Here is a 24,279-nt window from a genome sequence, read left to right as displayed (position 1 = left end):
TATTATATATTACTCTAATTTGTAACGTATTGTTGGATTAGAAGTTGTAACCTATGTATATGTATTTGTACATCGTTTTTATAAAAGAGTAAGTAGGTAATAGACACATGTTCTAGAACTGTATTGCCAGCTTTTCCCTATCCATTGCTTCCTGTTATCCCCAATAGTTCTTCACTTCTTCCTTTTCACACACAAAGAGATCCTTTTCACACGCAAAGAGAGAGAATAAAAAGAGTGGCCGGGCCGGACCGATGACCACGACAACCACCGCACAAGAGCAAAATTGGTGATGGTGGTTCGTTGTGGTCAGCAGCCGCAATTTGGATAAGGGTTTGGACTTTGGAGGCGGCAGCGATGTCCACAAAGGTTAGGATTCCAGTGGCATTGGGTAAGTTCTGATGATACAACGTCGACAACAGGAACTTAAATCGAGGTATGTATTCATCATCTTCTTCTTTCCTATGAATAAAACGAAAAACAATGAATGGATTTTTGTGTGATATATAGCGGATTCTTATTGTATCCGTATTTGATTTCCCTCACATGACTACAATTACCTGATGTGAAATTTGAAGCCGAGGCATTTGGAGTGAAGGATTATCTTTCGGCATCTCTAGACCGTTTGATAAAAGACAAAGATCTTCAAACTGGTGAAAGTTTTGCTTCTGCTCGCAGTGGGTTTGATCCACTAACAACGACAATAACGGTATACATGCATATCTTGCCTTTAAACTCTTATCATCAATAACTGAAAACATTTTTACATATATGTATATGCATTTGATTTTTGCTTATTTATTTTACTTTTTGTGGGTTACAAAATTAGACTGGTTTATCAATGTCTGTTCAACTGGACATGTTCAAACAATATCTTGGAAAGCTTAAGAGGAACATTGAAGAAGAAGCTGCCGATAATATAATCAACAATAGCGTAGCTGTGATCGTTGCAAGCAACAACGATCTGTTGTTTACCCTTCTTATCAGAAGATTACAATATGATGCTGCATCTTATGCTAACATGATCGTTAACATGGTCTTGAATCTCACACAGGTACCAATTCTGTATCATATTTAGCATCACACCTCATGCAAATCTCAAATCGTTAACAGGTCAAATAATGATTCTTTGTTATACTGCAGGGGATCGCTAGAATGAAGATGGGGTAATGGGAAGATGTATGGTAGGTGCAATTATTATAAATTAAAGGTATTTCTTCTCTATTTTTAGGGTTTTTTTTTTTTTTTTTTTTGTTGCTGAGCCTATTGCTATAGATTAAAGGTAATTGTGGTTCTTTGATCTCAACTGATTGCTTGAATTTGAACCTATATAACAAAATCGAATGAACTAGGTAACTAAGAAATCAAAATCAAACCTCAAGTCACTTGGTGGTAACGCAGAAGAAGTGGTTGTATTAGATCTCTCTGATGAAGGACATGTTCGGTAGATCTGTTCCAAAGGTATGACTGATTTTGTCAAGTTAAAGAAAGAAAGAAAGAAGCAAATTAGGGTATTGTGTTTGTACATGTTTTTTTTTTTTTTTTTTTTTTTTTTTTTTTTTTGCATTTGCAGGTCTAGGTCTTGGATTTTTTTCCGAGTGGATCAAAGTAAAGGTTTCACTGATATTCAGGTATATATTTCAACTTCTTATGATTTATTAATCCGTTTGTAGGACGGGTTTGATCCGTAAATTACTCGACTAGGATTTGAATATTTTACTTGCACGACATGTCATTTATGCGATAAGTTTTAAGTAGAGATGATATATGTAATCTTAATAGTAAAACGTATTGTACAAGCTTATGTCATACTTTACAATGATACAATACATGTAAGTGTATTGTGCAGGCTCATCAAGTCGAAATTGTTATCTATACAAGTAAAATGTTTTTTCAATAACTTAATAGATTAAAAATATACACGATAATTATTTAGCAACAATTATCACACAATAAGCTGACACTAACAATCCATTTTACTTTAAAATTTGCGCAGATTTAACAATAGCATGGAAGTGCAAAAGAGTTATACACAAGTTAGGGGCTGTTTGGTAGCCTCTGAATGGTCATTAAGAGGCTACCTCTTAATGGAACTATTAAGAATTTTACCAATGAGAAGGTAGAAAAATGTGACATGTGATGATTTACCATTCAGAGGTTACCTCTTAACCATTCAGACTTGAGGTTACCTCTTATTCATTCAGAGGTTTTTAAACCATTAAGAGGTAGCATCTGAATGGTCATTAAGAGGCTACCAAACAGCCCCTTAGTGTTGGTCAGATGTGGCAAGCAAGGTACAAAAATATTGTTATTAGTTGCAAGTTAAGTAAGAGAAGGAATATTGAGTTGAATATATCAAGCCAACCAATGTGGATTGATTTGACTCATAAACTCTTTTTTTTTTTTAGTTTTTCACCTATGTTATTAGTTTATATTACAACTGACGTTTTATTGTTGCGTGTCAGCGCCCAAAACATGGTTGTGTTGCGATCTCCTTGGGGTTCTAAATCGAAGAGATTTCATGTGTAATAACTTAAATGGAAGTATACCTAATGGGAGGTGAAATATTTCATCTTTAGCACTCTTGCACATTATATATAGCACTCTTGCACATTAAATTGTTATGAAGTGATGTTGCAAGTTTTAGTGTTGTGTTTTCCACTGTTGATGCAATTTAGTGATCATATGCACCTACCTTTACGTTAGGGAGAACTTGAAGTATAAAAAGGCTACAACCTTCGTGTTTTTCATATTTGTTGTAATTATTCGTGTTTCTTCTTTCCTAGCCCGCCCGCACTATATTTGTTGTGTTTCATGTTTCTTCCTTCTTAGCCCGCACCGCAACGCGGACGGGTCGATCTTCTAGTTTATAAATCAAATTACAACTCTTATTATTATTTCTTTTCTTTTCTTTTTTTTATAATACAATTACATGTGTTATTAGTAAGTATTTGTTAGAAAATGTATGTTTTTAGGTAGATGTTGAAATAATATGTTTAAATGGAATTCCAATATCAATACATTAATTAATAATAATAAAACTAGGTTAGAAATTCATCTACTACACGCGTTGAACAAATAAAATATTAAATAGTTAGTAATGAATATTTAATAATTATAAAACGGTTTTTGAAGAAAAAGATATGAATGAAATTACATACACCTAAATGCTTTAGGTAAAAAAAAAAATAATACATTGAAAATAAAATGAGAAATTTTGAAATAACAGAAACACGGGAAAAAGAATTATATGCTCGCAAAATGACACAACCATATACTTATCTATTAAGTATAGATATGGAAATATTTAGGCTAGACGGTATTGGGGGTCGTCCCCCTCCGTCCTCCAACACCGTCTCGCCCCCTCTCTCACACACAAGAAGACAAAAACTTGGCCTCTCCCTCTCTCACACACCTATACATACCAGTGGCGGAACTAAACCTTCAACTCAGGGGTATCCCAAAATTTTTTAGGGGTGTCCTCGTACTTGTTCAGGGGTGTCCTGTGTATAAAAATGGAAAAAAAAAATTTTTTTTTACACTACTCGTAAAAACTTGAGCCGTAGCCCGGGCTACCCCCGTTTACACTACAGGTCCGCCCCTGATACATACAATATATACATATACATTTTAGGTCTATCCTCTATTTCTATACCTCCATCATTTTTGCCTCATCCTCACGCCAATTCTACGTGACAGAGCATCCTCCAAGTGAGGACCATCACCATACCGCATAACCTTATGCAACACTCCAAGCAAGACGTGTTGACGTGTGTCATATAAAAAACATAATTTCATAATTATATGAAACTGTTTACAAGAATCCTAGTTATTTAAATACATTGCTATCCGTTAGAAGTTATATCACAAACAATGTTAACTTTTAAGTCTCTTTACACTTCCTCTTTAAACTTGAAAACTTGTTGAAAAAAATAGAGAAAACCTGTTGAAAAATAGAAAGAAAAGCGAAGAAGCAAATTTACACGGATAATGAAAAGAAAAGACGTAATAAATATAAGGGGAATAATCCACTAAAAAGTGGATTTTGCCTAAGTAGCTTAAGAAGGATTGTGATAATGACATGTGGCACTCCTAATAAGTAGGAATAAAGAGCATTTTGGTCCTTATAAATAGGAGTAAAAATGACATGTGGCACCCCTTTTGTTTTTTAAAAATACAACAAAAAAATCTAGTAAAAAAATTAGCGCAAAAAATCTATTAAAAAAAATATAGCACAAAAAATGTAGTACAAAAAAATACAGCACAAAAAACTCTAGTACAAAAAAATATAGCACAAAAAAATCTAGTATAAAAAATATAGCACAAAAAAATTCAGCAACAAATGTAGTACAAAAAAATCCAGCACAAAAAATTAAAAAAAAAATTAAGACAAAAAAATTCAGCACAAAAAATTTAGCACAAAAATATAGTACAAAAATGCAGCACAAAAAATGTTATACAACATAGAAATACAACACATTTTAGTGAGTTTTTTTAGTCTTCATATTTTATATAGCAATATGGTACTCAAATTAAAGATAAAAAGACGCTCGATTTTACGGTGAAATTTTTATGAAAAAATAATGTCGTATAAAAAAGTTATGACCGTTTAAAAAACGGGGGTGGAATATGCATGTGGCTTGCATGAGTAGAGAGAAAGTCCATAAATAGGATTTTCCCAAAATATCCTTGCACTCATCCTTTCTCCTACACTTTCATCTTAACCCATTGATTTGAAAAATGAATGGTTAAGATTCCTTCTCATCATACTTAAGCAAAATAAACTTTTTATTTGATCTTACCCCATAAATATAATCATAACATATTTGTACTTGTTTAACAAGATATAATTTATGACCTTGTAGAAGTTTAAAATTTTGCTACTCGTACGCTTTTAAAACGTGTAAACATGTAAGTTTGTAGACGTGTAAATACGTAAAATTGTAAACCGATAAGCATGTAATCCGGTAAACATACAAACTCGTATACTCGTAAAGTAGAAACAAGCAACTCGCATACATGTCGTAAACGTGCACAATAATTATATTATGTATATATAGTTAACCAAAGAAGATAAATAGTAACTTTATTTTTAAAATTATATATAGCTTTTTATTATTTTTTATTTAATATATTATAATAGTTTATTATTTATTCCATATATTAAGAAGCAACAACTTGGTGCATATGTGGGTTGTAACATGGGCATGGGGAGTGTTTCAAAAAAAACTTAGATTTTTGACTTTTGCTTACTTATCTCTTACTTCTCTTCTCAACAACCAGACATCTCCATCTTCATCTTCACCGATCATCTCCATCTCTTCTCTCTCTTCCCCCTCTCTATAATGATTCTGAGATGGAAAAAGAAGGAAACCCAACTTCCACTCATAGCAATCGTCTTCTTCCTCATTGTCCTCTGTACCATCTTCTACAATGAACCCCGAACAACTCCAAAGGGAGTCCAAGGGTGGAGCCGGTCTATGTCGACAGGGAGATGGTGGTGTTCTGTCAAAGTCAGTCCAGTGTATCTGTTTCACGGCGGCGCTTAGGGTTCCGACGACCCTCTCTGTTCTCCGGTCAAGACTCCGGTGGATCTGAACCCTGATACTGGTGACCGGGTTCACATTTCCATGGATAATTTGGTTTCCTGTACGAAGGTATGTTTCCATTTTACTCAGTTAGTACTCGAATTTCCTTATATGATGCTTGCATTTCTCGATTTAGGTCCAGTAGTTGCATGTGCTATATTCTTGCTCTCTTGGCTGCTGGTTTTTTGTGTTGAAGTTGTGGCTGTTCCGGATTCTAATTACCATTGTAAGTTTGAAGGGATTTTGTTTTTATCGTTTTGATGTTTTAGATTTTTCCATCAATTTGATTGTTGTTGTTTTTTGTAGGTTAATTTGTTATTATTAAGAGTTGAGCAGGCTATTTTTTAATTATGTGGTTAGGGTTTTATTTTTTCTGGTTATATTTTGTTACTGATTTAATAATTTTCTTTTTGTGGAATTACATGGTTGATTAGCTGGTTGCATTTAGAATTGTGGTCGGTTTATTGTTATCTGCTTGATGTTCTATCTATGATGCATACACCATTTGGTATGTTGTTTATGTTGGTCATTTTGAGCAGTCACAACCACATCTCAGGCGGCGGTAACGCATTCAGGAAGCTTACACTGAACTGTCGCTTAAGGTGGTATGTGCTTGATTTTAATGTGGTTTTGAATAAGTGTGTATGTGAACTGGTTTGTGTTTCAGGGTGTGTGTGTGTGTATGTGTGTGAAGGGATGAACTAACTTTGACAGAAGAGTGTAAGCACATAGGGGTTCTCATGTAACAACGTATAGTAAGCAATGTAATCTACCATACTACGAGCAAAGTTCTAAGCAGTTCTAGCAAGCAGGTAATAAACATAAACCTTATTACCTAGGATGTCGAGTCTTGCACGTGGAGCGAAGCGTCGTTGTGGATCGTTGAGAGCACTGTTCTGGTTATAGTCTGGTTTTAATAAAAACGTTTTCCCATATTAAAACCAAGTTCTCTATAACCAATGGCTCTGATACCAATCTGTCACACCCCCAAAATCCTCCTGCGGAGTATCACCGCTTGGGAGCGTGACTGACCAGGATCAAGCCACCAATCATATTGAACATATAAATAAATAGTAAATGTTATCCATCAATACGAAAGGTGTTTATCAAAACCAATGTAAGTAAGTGTAGCGGAAGCATTAATGTAAAACCCAACATAAGTATTAATGTTTGAAACGTCATAAGTGTTTAATAAGTAGTCACGATCCATATGCCCACAACGACCTGCTCCTCCTTGTGCAAGCTCCATTAGTACCTAAGGTCCTGCAAGGCATGCAGCAGAGAGTCAACAACTAGTTGAGCGAGTTCACAGAAAGTAAATGCGTAATAGTAAGTTCATGAGTATCAGGTGGCTCTACTGGGCCAATACAGGTTGCTATTGGTGGGGGCTTCCCATGTTATTAATCCACTAGACTATGCGTAACCATAAGTGTTCTTCACAACCGAGAACAGTAGCGCGTATGGGGTTTACGTAGGTTTTACGTAAGTATCTTTCACAACCGAGGATAGGAGTACGCGGGGGTTTACGTAGGTTTTACGTAAGTGCCTGACACAACCGAGGCAGTAGTGAGTATAAGTTCACGTAGGTTTTACGTGAGTATCCTTCACAACCGAGGATAGCGAGTAGCATAAGTATACGTAGGTTTTACGTATGTATCCTGCACAACCGAGGACGATGGTATGGTAGTCTAGTAATGGTATCCGTATGAATCTATTCAACCTTACCCTTTCAATCCCATTCCCAACACCCCGAGAATCCCATGCCTTGGTAAGAGTGTGAACTCACCTTGGGTTTGCTCGGTATGCTAAGTATGTGCTTGTAATTAATCAATCGAGTCCTAAAGTACGCACGTATTCATAATCAGTTTGAATTCATACAGTTCACGTATAAGCATAGTCAATGATCACCAAGTAGTACACCTCACTAATCAACATCACACAAGTCATGCATAGTGTTTAACATCCGTTAGCTAACTCAGTTAACACTTAACAGAATTAAACCAGTTTACTATGCAGGTTTTCCAAGTTGGCGAAACAGAGGTTGGCGAAACACATAAATTGGCGAAACACAGGTTGACGAAACACAATGTGTTTCGTCAACTACCCTTTGACGAATCATAATTCTATTTCGTTAAGGACCTTTGGCGAATCACACTTTCTATTTCGTCAAACATCCTTTGGCGAAACACAACTTCTAATTCGCCAAACATCCTGTTTCGTTGACAAGTCTGTTACTTCATTAGTCAGTTACGTCAATCACGCTAATCAGTTACAGTTTTGCAGGAAAACCCTAATCATTCTAGGACAGCCGTCACAGTCATGCAATCATCATCAGTCACCGAATCAACAAACCCTTGTGCAAGAAACGTAACTCAGCAATCATAATCAATAACGTTTAACAACACCAAACCGACACGAGCATCGATAATTCTAGTTCTACCAAATCACGTAATCACATCAACTCGATCAGTTTATCATAAGTCCCCAACCCACAATCGTGTTTCGCATAAATCTATTGCAACTGATCATTCATGTACATACGAAATCAAGATCACTGTATTCAATCATTCACAACCGTTTATTGTTAGGACCACTATTTCTAAAATACTAGATTACATGCTAAGCAAGATCTTTCGGACATTGAAATACAATTTTGACACTTAATAGAAAATTTTTACAAAATTTGGGCATGACCCGTTTGTAAAACGAGCATACCCCCTGTTTTGACATAACTTACAACGTTTACACTACGACCCATTTAACATAAAACCATCCCAACAAAAATGACAAGTTTTCAATTCTAAAACATTTCAACAAAGTTTAACAAGTAATAAACACGACCCAAAAACATGCATATAAGTTGCGGAAGCGCTTGGTATCATAAGGCTTGAACATGTGCTCGTCCCATATCTCCAAATCGCCTATAGAGGTGCTTTACCTACATTAACATTCACAATTTAAAAGGTTAGTTATCTCATGGAAAATCATAACCCTTCGTTTTAGCTTTATACATATAAAACCTTCTCGCTCTTAAGCATACAACAACCCAATAATTGGGTTAGGCATAACCACTCTCGTAGAGAGTTTGACATACACATTCGACCCGTGTAATCGGGTTTAGCATAAACACTCTCGTAGAGAGTTAAGCATACACGTTCAACCCGTGAAATTGGGTTTAGCATAAACACTCTCGTAGAGAGTTAAGCATACACATTCAACCCGTGAAATTGGGTTTAGCATAAACACTCTCGTAGAGAGTTAAGCATACACGTTCAACCCGTGAAATTGGGTTTAGCATAAACACTCTCGTAGAGAGTTAAGCATACACGTTCAACCCGTGAAATTGGGTTTTGCATAAACTCAACATTACTTTCATTAACATACCCAAATCCACAAGGGATTTGTCGCTTACTTACTACATTGTCACGTTCGTTATACAAGGATAGCTTTACATTAAATTTAATATAAATGGGAAATATAATAAAGATTCGTGTAAAACGAAACATACCTCGATCTTGTACTCCTTCCGCTTGCTTAGTGCTTGTACCTTCTTCTTTTACGCCTACATTAGAACATTCATTCCTTCACTTAGCTTGTCAATACTTTCTACTATTCTCATGTACATTCATCTTTTATGCATTTCATCGAACACTTGGTAGGCGTCATATTTAAGGTACAAGGTACAAGTCTATTAAGCATGTTCCTACTAACTCATTACAACACAAGAATCATCTTCCCCTAATTTCACATAATTTTCATTCTAAAATTAGTTTATCTAGCATTCAAGCATCACAACAACTTCATATATCAACTAAAACATGATCATAATCCTTACGAATTTCCTATTAGTAACATAACCCTAATCAAAGTGGGTTTTTCACTACATTTTTCATGCAACCTACAATCAAACATAATTCTTGCCCTAGAAGGTAATTTACATCTCAGATTTCCCTATTCTAATACAAGAAATCGAGATTGGGATTATCCCCTCATCCTACAATTCAAGATTTTTCAGAAATTGAACTTACCACTTAAGAGATTAGGGTTAGCTAATCACAATTTAGAGAACATGCATCAGATTGGCTCATGAATTTGGATTGATTCACTTGATTCTTTGAACTAGGGTTTCCCCCTCCTTTGGCCTTGTTTGATCGCAGAGAACTCCCACACACGTACTGTGTGTGGGGTTTTTCTTAATTGTTATATTTAACTATCAAATTTTGATAGTTACAACCTTGACCCCTCTATTTTCATCTTAATTAAATTTAGGCATCATTTCTTTACTATTAGATTTAATCTTATGTTTATTCAATATTTTTGGGGTGTTACAAGTCTACCCCCCTTAAAAGAGGTTTCGTCCCCGAAACCTGAACATAATTTAAATTTTTGACATACCGAAAAGAAAAGGATAGTGTCTCCTCATTTCATCTTCGGCTTCCCACGTAAGATCCGAACCCTTCCGGTGCCGCCATTGTACCAGCACCTGTTTAACAGCCTTGTTGCGGAGATTCTTCACCTTGAAATCTCTAATGGCTATGGGTCTCTCTACATAGTTTAACCTCTCGTCTAACTCAATGTCATCGAGAGGTACTAATGCTGTGTCATCCGCGAGACATTTCCTCAATTGAGACACGTGGAAGGTACTGTGAATCCCGTCTAGAGCAGGCGGTAATTCTAGTCGATACGTAACCCTTCCAACCCGAGCCAAAATTTTAAACGGCCCAATGTAACGAGGACCTAGCTTTCCCCGTTTGCGAAAACGGATTATACCCTTCCATGGGGACACTTTTAGCAAGACAAAATCTCCGACTTGGAATTCGATGGGACGCTTTCTCTTGTCTGCATAAGCTTTTTGCCGATCTTGAGCTGCTTTCAACCTTGTTCTAACCATTTCGATCTTTTCATTCGTTATTGCTATTAAATCACTTGGTGCAAGTTCTCTTTGTCCTACTTCACCCCAACATACGGGAGTCCTACATTTCCTCCCGTAAAGTAGCTCGTAAGGTGCCATTTGAATACCACTATGGTAACTGTTATTATAAGAAAATTCGACCAGTGGCAATTGGTCGTCCCAGCTTCCCCCAAAATCTAAGGCACACGCCCTCAACATATCAATGAGTGTTTGAATGGTTCTTTCTGACTGGCCGTCAGTTTGAGGGTGGTAGGCGGTACTAATGTGCAACTTCGTACCCACACTCTCGTGGAACTTTCGCCAGTAACGAGAAGTAAATCTAGTGTCCCGATCCGAGACAATCGACACGGGCACTCCATGACGGGATATGATCTCGTTCATATAAAGTGAGCGCTTTTTGTAAGTCGGTCTACGATTACCCATATTGTATCGTGCCCTTTCTTTGTTTTAGGAAGCTTGGTTATCAAATCCATCGTTAGTTCCTCCCACTTCCATACCGGTATCTCCAAAGGTTGTAACTTCCCGTACGGCTTTTGATGTTCTGCTTTCACTTGGGAGCATGTTAAGCATTTCGCGACGTATTTAACTATGTCACGCTTCATACCCGGCCACCAATAGTTGGCTTTCAAGTCCCGATACATTTTTGTAGCCCCGGGATGGACCGAATATCGAGACTTATGTGCCTCGTCGAGCAAGGCAGCCTTGACTTCACAGAATCGTGGGATCCAAATTCGGCCGAACCGTGTCTTAAGCCCGGTCGAATTCTCTTCTAGATCATCGATCACACCTTTTAATCTTTCCCTCTTCAGGTCTTCCGCTCCGAGCGACTTCATTTGGGATTCGCGGATCGCCTCGAGTAATCGTGGCGTAACTATCATCTTCATGGATTTCACTCTTATGGGAGATGGATACTCTTTACGGCTTAACGCATCGGCTACTACATTTGCCTTTCCTGGGTGGTAGAGGATATCACAATCATAATCCTTGATAAGTTCCAGCCATCTCCGCTGCCTCATATTTAGGTCTCTCTGTTCGAAGAAATATTTAAGGCTTTTGTGGTCCGAGTATATGGTGCATTTTGCCCCATATAGATAATGCCTCCAAATCTTTAATGCAAACACTACCGCTGCTAATTCCAAGTCGTGTGTGGGGTAGTTCACCTCATGAGGCTTCAATTGTCGCGAAGCATAAGCGATAACTCTCCCTCTTTGCATTAGAACACAACCTAATCCCTGGTGTGAAGCGTCTGAATAGACCACCAGATCTTCGGTTCCGTCTGGTAGTGTTAAGATCGGGGGACTTGATAGTTTCTCTTTTAACATTCGAAAAGCCTCCTCCTGTTCTTTCTCCCATACAAACTTCTCTTTCTTTCTTGTCAATTTTGTTAAGGGCAAGGCTATCTTGGAAAAATCTTGTATGAATCTTCTGTAATATCCCGCAAGACCCAGAAAACTTCTTATCTCTGTCGGGTTTTTCGGAGAAACCCACTTCATTACAGCATCAATCTTTGAAGGATCAACCAAAACACCCTCCGAATTTATTACGTGCCCCAGAAACTGCACTTCCCTAAGCCAAAAGGCGCATTTTGAAAATTTTGCGTAGAGCTTCTCCTTACGGAGAACTTCAAGTACTTCACGCAAGTGTACTGCATGTTCATCTTTGCTTCGTGAATAAACCAGAATATCATCTATGAATACAATCACAGACCTATCCAACATGGGTCGGCATACATGGTTCATAAGGTCCATAAAAGCCGCCGGCGCATTTGTTAACCCGAAGGACATAACTAAAAATTCATAATGTCCGTAACGGGTTCTAAATGCGGTCTTTGGAATGTCTTCTTCTCGTACTCTAACCTGATGGTACCCCGATCGCAGATCTATCTTGGAGAACCAACTCGCCCCTTGTAACTGATCAAAAAGGTCATCAATTCTAGGTAAAGGGTAGCGGTTCTTTATGGTTAGCTTATTTAACTCCCTATAGTCGATGCACATGCGCATCGACCCGTCTTTCTTTTTAACAAATAAGACGGGCGCTCCCCAAGGCGACACACTTGGGCGTATAAAGCCCTTGTCTAGGAGGTCTTGTATTTGTGTCATTAATTCCCGCATTTCCGTGGGAGCTAATCTATAGGGAGCCTTCGCGACCGGTTTCGCACCCGGATTCAATTCGATATTGAATTCCACTTCTCGCTCGGGAGGGAGTCCCGGCAATTCTTCCGGGAATACATCCGGAAATTCGTTCACAACTTCTACATCTTCAAGCTTTGGGAGGCTTTGTTGAGTATTTACTACGTAAGCTAAGTATGCTCTACTCCCATTGAGCACGTACTTAGTGGCTTAAACGAGAGTACATAGCTTCGCTTCCATCTTTCTTTCGCCTTGTACATTTAATCGTCTTCCACTTGGAGTTTGGAGAAGTATAGATTTGGTTTCACATTTTATCTCTGCATGGTTTTGAGACATCCAATCCATACCCACTATTACTTTGAATTCCCCCAAGATCATGGGGATAAGATCAATAGCAAACTCCTCATCCTCAATGGTCAATTTGCAATTCTTACATATTTCGTGCAACAAGTAATTTTTACTGTCTGCTATCTCTACTTCTAAGGGCATCGACATTCGTTCAATCTTAAAGGATGGATGTTGAACAATTTCACTAGAGATAAACGACATGGTAGCTCCGGTATCAAACAAAACGTAAACCGGTATAGAATTTATTAGAAAAATACCTGAGACCACATTTGGATGGGACTTGGCTTCTTCAGACGTGATCTGAAACATTCTCCCCTTTGCCCTAGAACCCTCTTGCTTCCTATCTTCTTTCTTTGACCCTTGTTGAAGCTTTGGACATTCCGACTTGATATGCCCTTTTTCGAAACAGTTGAAACAAGTCTTTGGGTTGTCCGGGCATTGATAGGACGAATGCCCCTCCTTACCGCATTTAAAGCACCCCTTCTTACCTAGCAAACACTCTCCGGTATGGAGCTTTCCACACGTCTTGCATGGTGTAATCCCACCCTTCGACTTACCCTTTCTTCCTTGATCCTGAAACTTCCCCTTTTTGGATGGACTAAAACTTGCACCTTTTTCACTCGGCCTCTTTTCACCTCGCTCCTCTTGCCTTTTAATTTCGATCTCTCTATCCCGCGCTAAATCAATGAGCTCTTCAAGAGTTTCACATTTTGAGGGAGTGATGAACTCTCTAACTTCTGCTTTTAACACACCATAAAAATGACTTATCTTCATCCTCTCGGTTGTTACCAATTCTCCACAGAACTTCATCTTATCCATAAAATTGTTTGCTATTTCATTCACTGATTCGTTTTTCTGCCGGAGGCGTAAGAAATCCTCCTGAATCTTGTCGATAGCCGACTGAGGACAATGATATCTCATGAAGGGCCCCTTAAACTCCTGCCAAGTCATAACTTGCAGTCTGTCTTCGCCTACCTCCTTGCTGTGAGCATCCCACCAATCCTTCGCCTGATGGGTTAGTAAACCGGTAGCAAACATCACTTGATCCTCCTTATCACACCGACTTCGTATAAAGACCGCCTCTATGTTCGAGATCCATCTTTGACATTCAACAGGATCTATTTTACCGTCATACGTCGTCGGATGGCATGCCATAAAATCCTTATAAGTGCACCTTCGTTCCTTACCTCTACCCTTGGATCCTTCGATTAATTCTTTCAATTCTTCAAACCTACTGGTCATCATAGCATCCACCACACCCAGAACTCGGCTTTCTACTTCTTGAGCCAACCGTGGTAGATTGGCTTGTATAACCCCTTCCGCTACTTCAGTGACTCTGTTCTCGAATGCTTCTTGTCTAGCCGCATCATTGTTATCATCATTATCATCATTGATATTTCTTGCATCGGCCATCTACACAACATCACATTTATATTTAACACAACTAACAAGCTTTCATTACGTCATAGTTCATTAATCCAAGTTTATTTCATCCACCTTCCCTTAGTTGAATTTACTTGCCTTTTTAAATTCTTACTATTCGTTCATATTATTCGACTCGTCACCTCCGATTATTTCGAGTTCATCACTTCATAATTTCTATTTATGGTTCCCCATACTTATGAAGTCCCACATGGACTTTTCATCACAATTTAGTAGGCTTTCAATTGATACGGGAACTTAGAATGTGTAAAAACAAGGCAGATCAGCGAACCAGACCCACGCTAGCCGTCGGCGACGGCAGGGTAGCCCGTCGGCGACGGCTCTTAAAAGTGGGCGTCGGGTAAAAAGGTCCGTAGACAGGAACTTAGGCCGTCGGCCAAAATAAGGCGTCGGCGACGGACATACAGGGCGTCGGCGACGGCCTTCCCCTGATCGTTTCGCTGCAACTTCATTTTTTTGTGTTTTAACCCACTTCCATGTCCGTACCAGCTGCCCGGGTTCCGGAATTACTTGTTTTGCTACCCATAATTGTTACTTCACATATTTAACTTAACCTTACATCTTAAACTCATAACATATACTAGCATTTATCGAAATCATACATTATTACCTCATTGGCGATTATGGAGCGAGCACACTTTCGAACGAGCCATTGGTTTGAGTTCAAGCATCGCGTTAAAAGCTCGAATCCCTCAAACCTTGGCTCTGATACCAACTTGTTAGGACCGCTATTTCTAAAATACTAGATTACATGCTAAGCAAGATCTTTCGGACATTGAAATACAATTTTGACACTTAATAGAAAATTTTTACAAAATTTGGGCATGACCCGTTTGTAAAACGAGCATACCCCCTGTTTTGACATAACTTACAACGTTTACACTACGACCCATTTAACATAAAACCATCCCAACAAAAATGACAAGTTTTCAATTCTAAAACATTTCAACAAAGTTTAACAAGTAATAAACATGACCCAAAAACATGCATATAAGTTGCGGAAGCGCTTGGTATCATAAGGCTTGAACATGTGCTCGTCCCATATCTCCAAATCGCCTATAGAGGTGCTTTACCTACATTAACATTCACAATTTAAAAGGTTAGTTATCTCATGGAAAATCATAACCCTTCGTTTTAGCTTTATACATATAAAACCTTCTCGCTCTTAAGCATACAACAACCCAATAATTGGGTTAGGCATAACCACTCTCGTAGAGAGTTTGACATACACATTCGACCCGTGTAATCGGGTTTAGCATAAACACTCTCGTAGAGAGTTAAGCATACACGTTCAACCCGTGAAATTGGGTTTAGCATAAACACTCTCGTAGAGAGTTAAGCATACACGTTCAACCCGTGAAATTGGGTTTAGCATAAACACTCTCGTAGAGAGTTAAGCATACACGTTCAACCCGTGAAATTGGGTTTAGCATAAACACTCTCGTAGAGAGTTAAGCATACACGTTCAACCCGTGAAATTGGGTTTTGCATAAACTCAACATTACTTTCATTAACATACCCAAATCCACAAGGGATTTGTCGCTTACTTACTACATTGTCACGTTCGTTATACAAGGATAGCTTTACATTAAATTTAATATAAATGGGAAATATAATAAAGATTCGTGTAAAACGAAACATACCTCGATCTTGTACTCCTTCCGCTTGCTTAGTGCTTGTACCTTCTTCTTTTACGCCTACATTAGAACATTCATTCCTTCACTTAGCTTGTCAATACTTTCTACTATTCTCATGTACATTCATCTTTTATGCATTTCATCGAACACTTGGTAGGCGTCATATTTAAGGTACAAGGTACAAGTCTATTAAGCATGTTCCTACTAACTCATTACAACACAAGAATCATCTTCCCCTAATTTCACATAATTTTCATTCTAAAATTAGTTTATCTAGCATTCAAGCATCACAACAACTTCATATATCAACTAAAACATGATCATAATCCTTACGAATTTCCTATTAGTAACATAACCCTAATCAAAGTGGGTTTTTCACTACATTTTTCATGCAACCTACAATCAAACATAATTCTTGCCCTAGAAGGTAATTTACATCTCAGATTTCCCTATCCTAATACAAGAAATCGAGATTGGGATTATCCCCTCATCCTACAATTCAAGATTTTTCAGAAATTGAACTTACCACTTAAGAGATTAGGGTTAGCTAATCACAATTTAGAGAACATGCATCAGATTGGCTCATGAATTTGGATTGATTCACTTGATTCTTTGAACTAGGGTTTCCCCCTCCTTTGGCCTTGTTTGATCGCAGAGAACTCCCACACACGTACTGTGTGTGGGGTTTTTCTTAATTGTTATATTTAACTATCAAATTTTGATAGTTACAACCTTGACCCCTCTATTTTCATCTTAATTAAATTTAGGCATCATTTCTTTACTATTAGATTTAATCTTATGTTTATTCAATATTTTTGGGGTGTTACATTTATGATCCTAAACATGCCTACACAAGACTCGGTCAAACAAGCAAATCATGGTATCAAACATAGCACGAATATAAATCGAAAATCATGAACACATAACGACTAACCGAGTAAGTGGAGAGATGAGTTAATCGCTAGCGGGTTTCGGGAACACACACACAATTGTCGTCTGCGCACAGGAGCTCTAGGGTTTCTGTTTTGCTAAAGTCTGGTGAAAGTGGTTCTTCCATCTAACATATACGTGTTTTAATGGTACTGGGCCCTTAATGGGCTTGACGAATCATATGGGCCGGCGAATCAGACCTATTTCGCCGAAACTGAAGTTGACGAAACACACTTCTGTTTCGTCGGTGGGTTATTTGGCGAATCAACTTCTGTTTCGTCGAGTGATTCAGTTTCTAAACAACTTATGCAACTTAAATTTCTAACACATAACAAGCAACACAATTCGTTTCATAATAACACAACGTGTGCAGTTACAAGTCAACCAAGTCAAACAGTCAAAGTCAATGGTCAAAGTCAACGTGCATTAAATACAAAATGAAAGTCAAAAGTTCGAGTTGTCACAATATTACCTGTAAAACAAATAAGAAAAACACAAAAAGAAAAATACGGCTGAGCCAAAAATTGCTCAGTAACGGAGAAATCAACAGTACAAGTAAAGTCATGTCAGCGGAAGCAAAACACAACATAACATAACTGAGACCGAACTGAAACGGTTACTGACACGAGTACTAAAAATAGATGGAGACACTAGACAGATACAAAAACTGATACACAAATCGATCTGAACTGTAACGGAAACTGATATGGAACAAAAGTCATTCAGATGCATAACCGATATCGAACTCGACACAAAACCGATGTAGAGAACTGATACATGGTTGACCATGATGATTAAAACCATTTTTTTTTAATAAACGAACTCATTTTAGAACATCCTTTAATAATGCTAATGTTTTTTTTTTACGAGGGGCAAAACTATATTCTTTTATCGAAGGTTTGAATCTTATCAAAATATAATAATTTATCGTACTTCATTGTAAATCATAATTAGACAAAATAACTAATTTTATAACACTGAAAAGTTAAATTTAAGAAATAGAATGAATCAAATAACTTGGTTTTCAAAACGTAATACTGATGATAATTTTGTAAACCGACATGGGAAGCCGATACCGAAACAAAACCAAATACGTAAGCCTAAACATTTTAAAGACCATTTATAATATCATAATCTTTGAAAGGAAAGATTGTTGAAACTATCATCTTTAAATAAACATTTAGATTCAAATTCATATCTATTAATCAATATTTATAAGTTATTATTTAGCCAAAATAATTATTTTTATAACTTTAAAGATTTATATGTAGTAAACAAAATACTTTAGATCATCTAAGTTTATATGTAAAATAATAAAATCCTTACGAATTTCTTAAACCAATCGGAAAATCGACACGAAACAAAGACAAATCCCACGACAAATATCAGATAGACATCGAATCAAATACTGAACACAGATACTAACGGAGACAGAGTAAATGTATACACGGAATCTACATCCAAATCGAGACTGATACTGAGACAGAACTAATACAAAGTGGTACAGATGTTGAGTCAAAACAGACATAACAAATACATAACATAGTCGGATACTGAACATAGTCAGATGCATAATTAACCAGATACATGATTGGAAACATAACCAGATGCGTACAAACATATCAGACATATCAGAGCAGACGCTAAACATAATCAGAAGCATAACCCGATAAACGATCGGGAACATATCCAGATGCGTACAAAACATATCAGAACTGATACTGAACTTATACACAGACAGAAACATATACTAACTTACACGACAGATGTATATATCAACAAAATAAATCGTGTAACAGAGAAGCACCCAAAGCCAGAAACAGAAACAGACTGGTACACAGCTAGCTACTCCATGCACCTATGAGATGGTGAGTGTGGCGTGCACCCGTTATTCCATCTCCAGACAAACAAACTCAACTCAAAGCTAAGATCGATCTATACGCCTCTAGTGGCCAAGGTGCTACACAAGCACGAGCTAGAGACGCCGTGAACTTTGATTACGCACTGTCACGATAAGTGCCATGTCGTTGACGCCCAAACGACAAGCCAGACATGCTTGGGTGACAGAGTACAAATACTAAGGCCTTATAAAAAATTTTACAGGCAACTGAAAGTTATACTAACTGGAACATGCGACCATGAGTACAAGTCTGAGGTATGGCATGCTACAACTCACTAATAAGCAAACAAACATATACAAATACAAACAGACTTGTATAAGGTATCACATATCAAAAGAATATAGGTATCAAATCATAAAAATAACACTTTAAGACAGAGACAAAAATCCGTACTACAAAGTAACGGACAGAGAAAAAAAATACTATGATAGCAAGACCAAAGAATCCGTACCGACGAGTAACGAAAAATAAAAATATACTACAATGAAAGAAAAACAGAATCCGTACTAACGAGTAACAAAAAAAATAAAATTATACTACGATGTAAAAGAAACGGAATCCGTACCTTCATTAGCAAGCAAAGCAAAAATCCATAAATCTAGTCGTCCTCAAAATTATGCAAACCTAGATCCCATATTTTCAAGATTAGTTTTATCACGCTTCTATTTAAATTAAAGGGTCTTTCTTGAATTTCCCGACGACCGTAAACTAGATTCGTCCAATAATAAAATACGCTTTCGATTCAACTTTCACATTACTTAATTTAATCGTCTCGTCTATACAATATAGTTTATTACACTTATAATAAGAAATATATACACACGTATAATATATATTATACACACATTCTGACATACATATACTTATATACCGTACACCCAAGATAACAATGACAACTTTCAAATCAAACAAAAACACACCATGTGCACACGTAAAAGAAAAATAATAATAATAATAATAATAATAATAATAATGAAAATAATAATAAATAATAATATTAAGCAAGCACACAAACACACAAAAACATGTACTGACTACACACTTACACAAACCAAACCAATGCACACGCATCACAGGTCCACATAACAGAACATGACATATAGATTAAACAAAACTCATGCATGAAACAATAGTTAACTCAACTCACAAGCACACCTATATCATACATAATATACATACACACGTTAAACATATGTTGTAACGGAACCCATACATCGTGTCGCCGGAATCGAAAGACAACCCCGTCCCATGTTAAATCGTCGGGACATAAAATGCATTAACAACTCACCTATATCTTCTGATCCGAAACAAACCGAGCCAAAACGAGAGGCTCGCCGGTTCCTTCCTTGCACAGCGGCAACGATTCTGACAGGTAGTGACGGTTGTTCGTTGGTGACGTCGGTAAGCAGCGACGGGTATAAATGACAGTGGCTAGTGCGGCGGCAAGCTCCGATGAAAACGAAAAGTGGAATTTGATTTAGAAGGCGACTGAAGTTTGGGGTTGCGAGATTTCTAAAGATCAAGGCTAATGCCAAAAGTATCAGGCAGTTTCGTAATCCCGACAATGGCGGAAAGGACGATTGGGTGCCGTTGCGGTTGCAGCAACCTGGACAACCGTTGTGTTTTTTTAGAGTTAGGTTTTGGTTCTTTTCTTTGTACGTAGGCGATATTGAGAGACACAGCCGTTAATAATATCAATTTGCTGATTTGTTTCTAATTGTTTACTTACCATTTATCGTAATTAGTTTCCATCTCAAATCTCAAATCTCAAATCTCAAAATGCAAGCTGTCAATATATCTATATATATATATATATATATTATTTTGCTAATCATACATACGTATAAATCTTGAATTAAAAAGGAAATTACAATTGTGATGTTGTGTTTATTTTCATTATAAATCTCTACGTAAGGTTGACTTCATGCCATTAGTGTATATTATAATGAAAAAAAACTTTATCAGATATCATACAATATAAAAATAAATGTAAAATCTAATTTTGTTATCTAGATATTTTAGTTTTTGTGCTGGTAATACATATATTTAAATTTAGTTATCTATGTCAAAATATAAAATTGTGAAGTAAAGCTATCAATTGTTAAGATAATCCGTTACTCGATTTATGATGTATTAAATTAAATTCATTTAAAACATACATAACTAAATCATATGTACTATTTTAAGGTTTTTAAAATTTCGGGTATTACAATTCTACCCACCTAAAAAAATTTTGTCCTCGAAATTGTTAAGTAGAGTACCGTGAAAAACATGCATGAATATCTTATGTCCAGATCACAAAGTATCAAAGGCCATATTGTTCAAGATTTAGGATTAAAACTTCATAACTTAATATTTACATAGAGGAAAATTGAAAATTCAGACTCGCACATAGATGGTTTAGATTAAAAAAAAATACCGTACATAAGGATAGGTTTGGATGCCACAAAATATATTTAAGCTTTATAATAAGATAAAATGCATTTAGTTGATTACTGATGAAATTAATTAAACCACTAATAGATTATTTACAATCAAAATTTTTTATTCAAAATACATAATATTGTTATCATGCATTATTTTTACTACCCCAGATTAAAGTTTTCAAGATATTACGATACTATACCTCTTAATAATAATTTTGTTATACAAAAACTACATGTTATGGTAACACATTTTATTACCCAAAATGAAGTTCAAGAAAAAAAAATTAGATTGTTCATCAGATCGAATTATTTAATAATTTACATCTTAAGTTCTAAGTCATTCAGATTAAAATATCACTAATAAAAATTTATATCTTAACAGTGTGGATCATAAGCTTGTACGTTATTTAATACTATAGTGGTAACAATGATGCCAGTAATACCAACTTTTTTTTTTCATGTTCCATGAATACACGAAGATGAGCAAGCGCCTTTCTCTATGAAATTAAGGCATCCCACACATAGAGAATGGACTTCAGAATGCATAAACGTGTATCATACACTAATTAAATAATACAAAGCTACCAACAAGATAAAGTAAATGGGGACATGATCAAATTAATTTTTTAATGCGATCAAAACCAAATCAAACAAAAAGGAGATCTAAGTTCTAAGACATAAATGGATTAAGGTAGGAATCAATCCACATAATAGGAATCCAAAAGCGCACATGTGTACCAGTAATTCACAATTACGTTCATGACCGTAATTGTCAATCACCTTACACCGATGCCCTAACGGTCCTCCTCCCATCATGCATCTCTCGATAACTTATTCAAATTGTAAGGCGGGCAAAAGTGACGATAAAAGAATGATTATCGGTTGTTATAATTCTAAGACATAATCGAATAATAACTAAAGTAGACGTGTTGATCTTGGTAGAATATAAAACTGACGTGAAACACCCCTTGAAGCACATATGGTAGCAAGGTTCTTATGATGCGTAATCGAGTTCGTTCGATGTTGTACTCATTTCAGCCGAGTTATACACCATGTCCTAAGTCATTTAATGAATTTGATAATGAAACCACAATGATGATGGAACAACTATTCCATACATTCGAGATACATTTAATAACTCTACAATTTTTAAAACCATATACGCAGTAAGACTATTTAGTTTATATAAACATTTGGATATAATCGAAACTAATAACTTATTAAATCTACTAACAAATCATTATTTGATAAATATTACGATTTTTCTACAGTTGAAAATTTATATTTAACTAACAAATAATTCAGATAACCTAGATATGAAAACAAAATATTTGAGAACTTGCAAAAATCTTGCACACTAATATGGAACAAGAAAAGGAAACAAAACCGACGTAAAACAAATAATTAGACAAACACTTATAACATGTGCTGACAGATATAAAACTAAACACACGATCTAAATCTAACTCGAAAACTAAACCTGGCACTTAGATAAATAACAATCCAAAACCGATGCGAAGACTTCATCAAATAGTTACAACCGATAAGGAAACAAGAATGAATGGTGAACATGAACATGAACGTAAGTAGAGTTAGTAGCGATTGATAAAAGAAACGCCTCAAGCAGATAGACCCAAAGACGACAAACTGACGAGTATCATGATTAACTGAAAATCGCAATCCTAACCCAACGTCTACCCATTAACTCACAGGTTGCTTTTAAGGTTTAACTTTTCTACAGGAAAGAGCCTTTGCTCTGATACCATAATTGTAACACCCCAACCCCGCTAGGGCTGACGTGTCACTCTTACGGATATCAAAACTAAACACCAATCCATAACATTAAATAAAAGATCATAATTACATTTATTACATTATTGAAATAAATAATCTGGGTCAGCAACTTCCTAACGCTCCTCACTGAAATCCCAGATCATCTCATATTACCTGTAAAACAAATAAGAAAAACACAAAAAGAAAAATACGGCTGAGCCAAAAATTGCTCAGTAACGGAGAAATCAACAGTACAAGTAAAGTCATGTCAGCGGAAGCAAAACACAACATAACATAACTGAGACCGAACTGAAACGGTTACTGACACGAGTACTAAAAATAGATGGAGACACTAGACAGATACAAAAACTGATACACAAATCGATCTGAACTGTAACGGAAACTGATATGGAACAAAAGTCATTCAGATGCATAACCGATATCGAACTCGACACAAAACCAATGTAGAGAACTGATACATGGTTGACCATGATGATTAAAACCATTTTTTTAATAAACGAACTCATTTTAGAACATCCTTTAATAATGCTAATGTTTTTTTTTTACGAGGGGCAAAACTATATTCTTTTATCGAAGGTTTGAATCTTATCAAAATATAATAATTTATCGTACTTCATTGTAAATCATAATTAGACAAAATAACTAATTTTATAACACTGAAAGTTAAATTTAAGAAATAGAATGAATCAAATAACTTGGTTTTCAAAACGTAATACTGATGATAATTTTGTAAACCGACATGGGAAGCCGATACCGAAACAAAACCAAATACGTAAGCCTAAACATTTTAAAGACCATTTATAATATCATAATCTTTGAAAGGAAAGATTGTTGAAACTATCATCTTTAAATAAACATTTAGATTCAAATTCATATCTATTAATCAATATTCATAAGTTATTATTTAGTCAAAATAATTATTTTTAAAACTTTAAAGATTTATATGTAGTAAACAAAATACTTTAGATCATCTAAGTTTATATGTAAAATAATAAAATCCTTACGAATTTCTTAAACCAATCGGAAAATCGACACGAAACAAAGACAAATCCCACGACAAACATCGGATAGACACCGAATCAAATACTGAACACAGATACTAACGGAGACAGAGTAAATGTATACACGAAATCTACATCCAAATCGAGACTGATACTGAGACAGAACTAATACA

The 24,279-nt window shown here is 36.2% G+C and overlaps 2 protein-coding genes and 3 long non-coding RNA genes across 7 annotated transcripts; 1 reads left to right on the top strand and 4 right to left on the bottom strand.

Annotated features, from left to right (window-relative positions):
* The first annotated feature begins 118 nt into the window (after window positions 1–118).
* On the top strand, window positions 119–2,782 carry LOC110938486. 3 transcript variants are annotated; one of them, XR_004863400.1, is made up of 8 exons: window positions 119–433; window positions 576–706; window positions 827–1,051; window positions 1,141–1,207; window positions 1,350–1,458; window positions 1,571–1,628; window positions 1,994–2,291; window positions 2,463–2,782. It is a non-coding gene; the product is annotated as an uncharacterized LOC110938486 (long non-coding RNA). The 3 variants fall into 3 exon arrangements; XR_004863401.1 differs by lacking the exon at window positions 1,994–2,291; XR_002591430.2 differs by having other exon boundaries at window positions 1,994–2,782.
* Window positions 2,783–8,205: 5,423 nt separating this feature from the next.
* LOC110938485 lies at window positions 8,206–9,745 on the bottom strand. The gene is made up of 3 exons (XR_002591429.1): window positions 9,614–9,745; window positions 9,094–9,147; window positions 8,206–8,523 (listed from the first exon to the last, which is right to left on the bottom strand). It is a non-coding gene; the product is annotated as an uncharacterized LOC110938485 (long non-coding RNA).
* A 218-nt stretch (window positions 9,746–9,963) lies between these two features.
* LOC110942561 lies at window positions 9,964–10,596 on the bottom strand. Its single transcript, XM_022184335.1, has one exon. It carries the CDS (start codon window positions 10,594–10,596, stop codon window positions 9,964–9,966), a length of 633 nt encoding a protein of 210 aa, XP_022040027.1.
* A 2,240-nt stretch (window positions 10,597–12,836) lies between these two features.
* Window positions 12,837–14,387, bottom strand: LOC110942560. Its single transcript, XM_022184334.1, has one exon. The coding sequence runs from the start codon at window positions 14,385–14,387 to the stop codon at window positions 12,837–12,839; it is 1,551 nt and encodes a 516-aa protein (XP_022040026.1).
* Window positions 14,388–15,397: 1,010 nt separating this feature from the next.
* On the bottom strand, window positions 15,398–16,712 carry LOC110938484. The gene is made up of 3 exons (XR_002591428.1): window positions 16,581–16,712; window positions 16,061–16,114; window positions 15,398–15,490 (listed from the first exon to the last, which is right to left on the bottom strand). It is a non-coding gene; the product is annotated as an uncharacterized LOC110938484 (long non-coding RNA).
* Window positions 16,713–24,279: the final 7,567 nt, after the last annotated feature.

This window comes from Helianthus annuus, chromosome 7 (assembly GCF_002127325.2).
Source record: "Helianthus annuus cultivar XRQ/B chromosome 7, HanXRQr2.0-SUNRISE, whole genome shotgun sequence".
In the NCBI taxonomy this organism is placed as follows: domain Eukaryota; kingdom Viridiplantae; phylum Streptophyta; class Magnoliopsida; order Asterales; family Asteraceae; genus Helianthus; species Helianthus annuus.
This window is presented reverse-complemented; position numbering and strand designations above follow the sequence as displayed.

Coding starts and splice junctions, on each gene's coding strand:
- LOC110942561 (XM_022184335.1), bottom strand. CDS start 10,596: ATGGCACCTTACGAGCTACTTTACGGGAGGAAATGTAGGACTCCCGTA.
- LOC110942560 (XM_022184334.1), bottom strand. CDS start 14,387: ATGGCCGATGCAAGAAATATCAATGATGATAATGATGATAACAATGAT.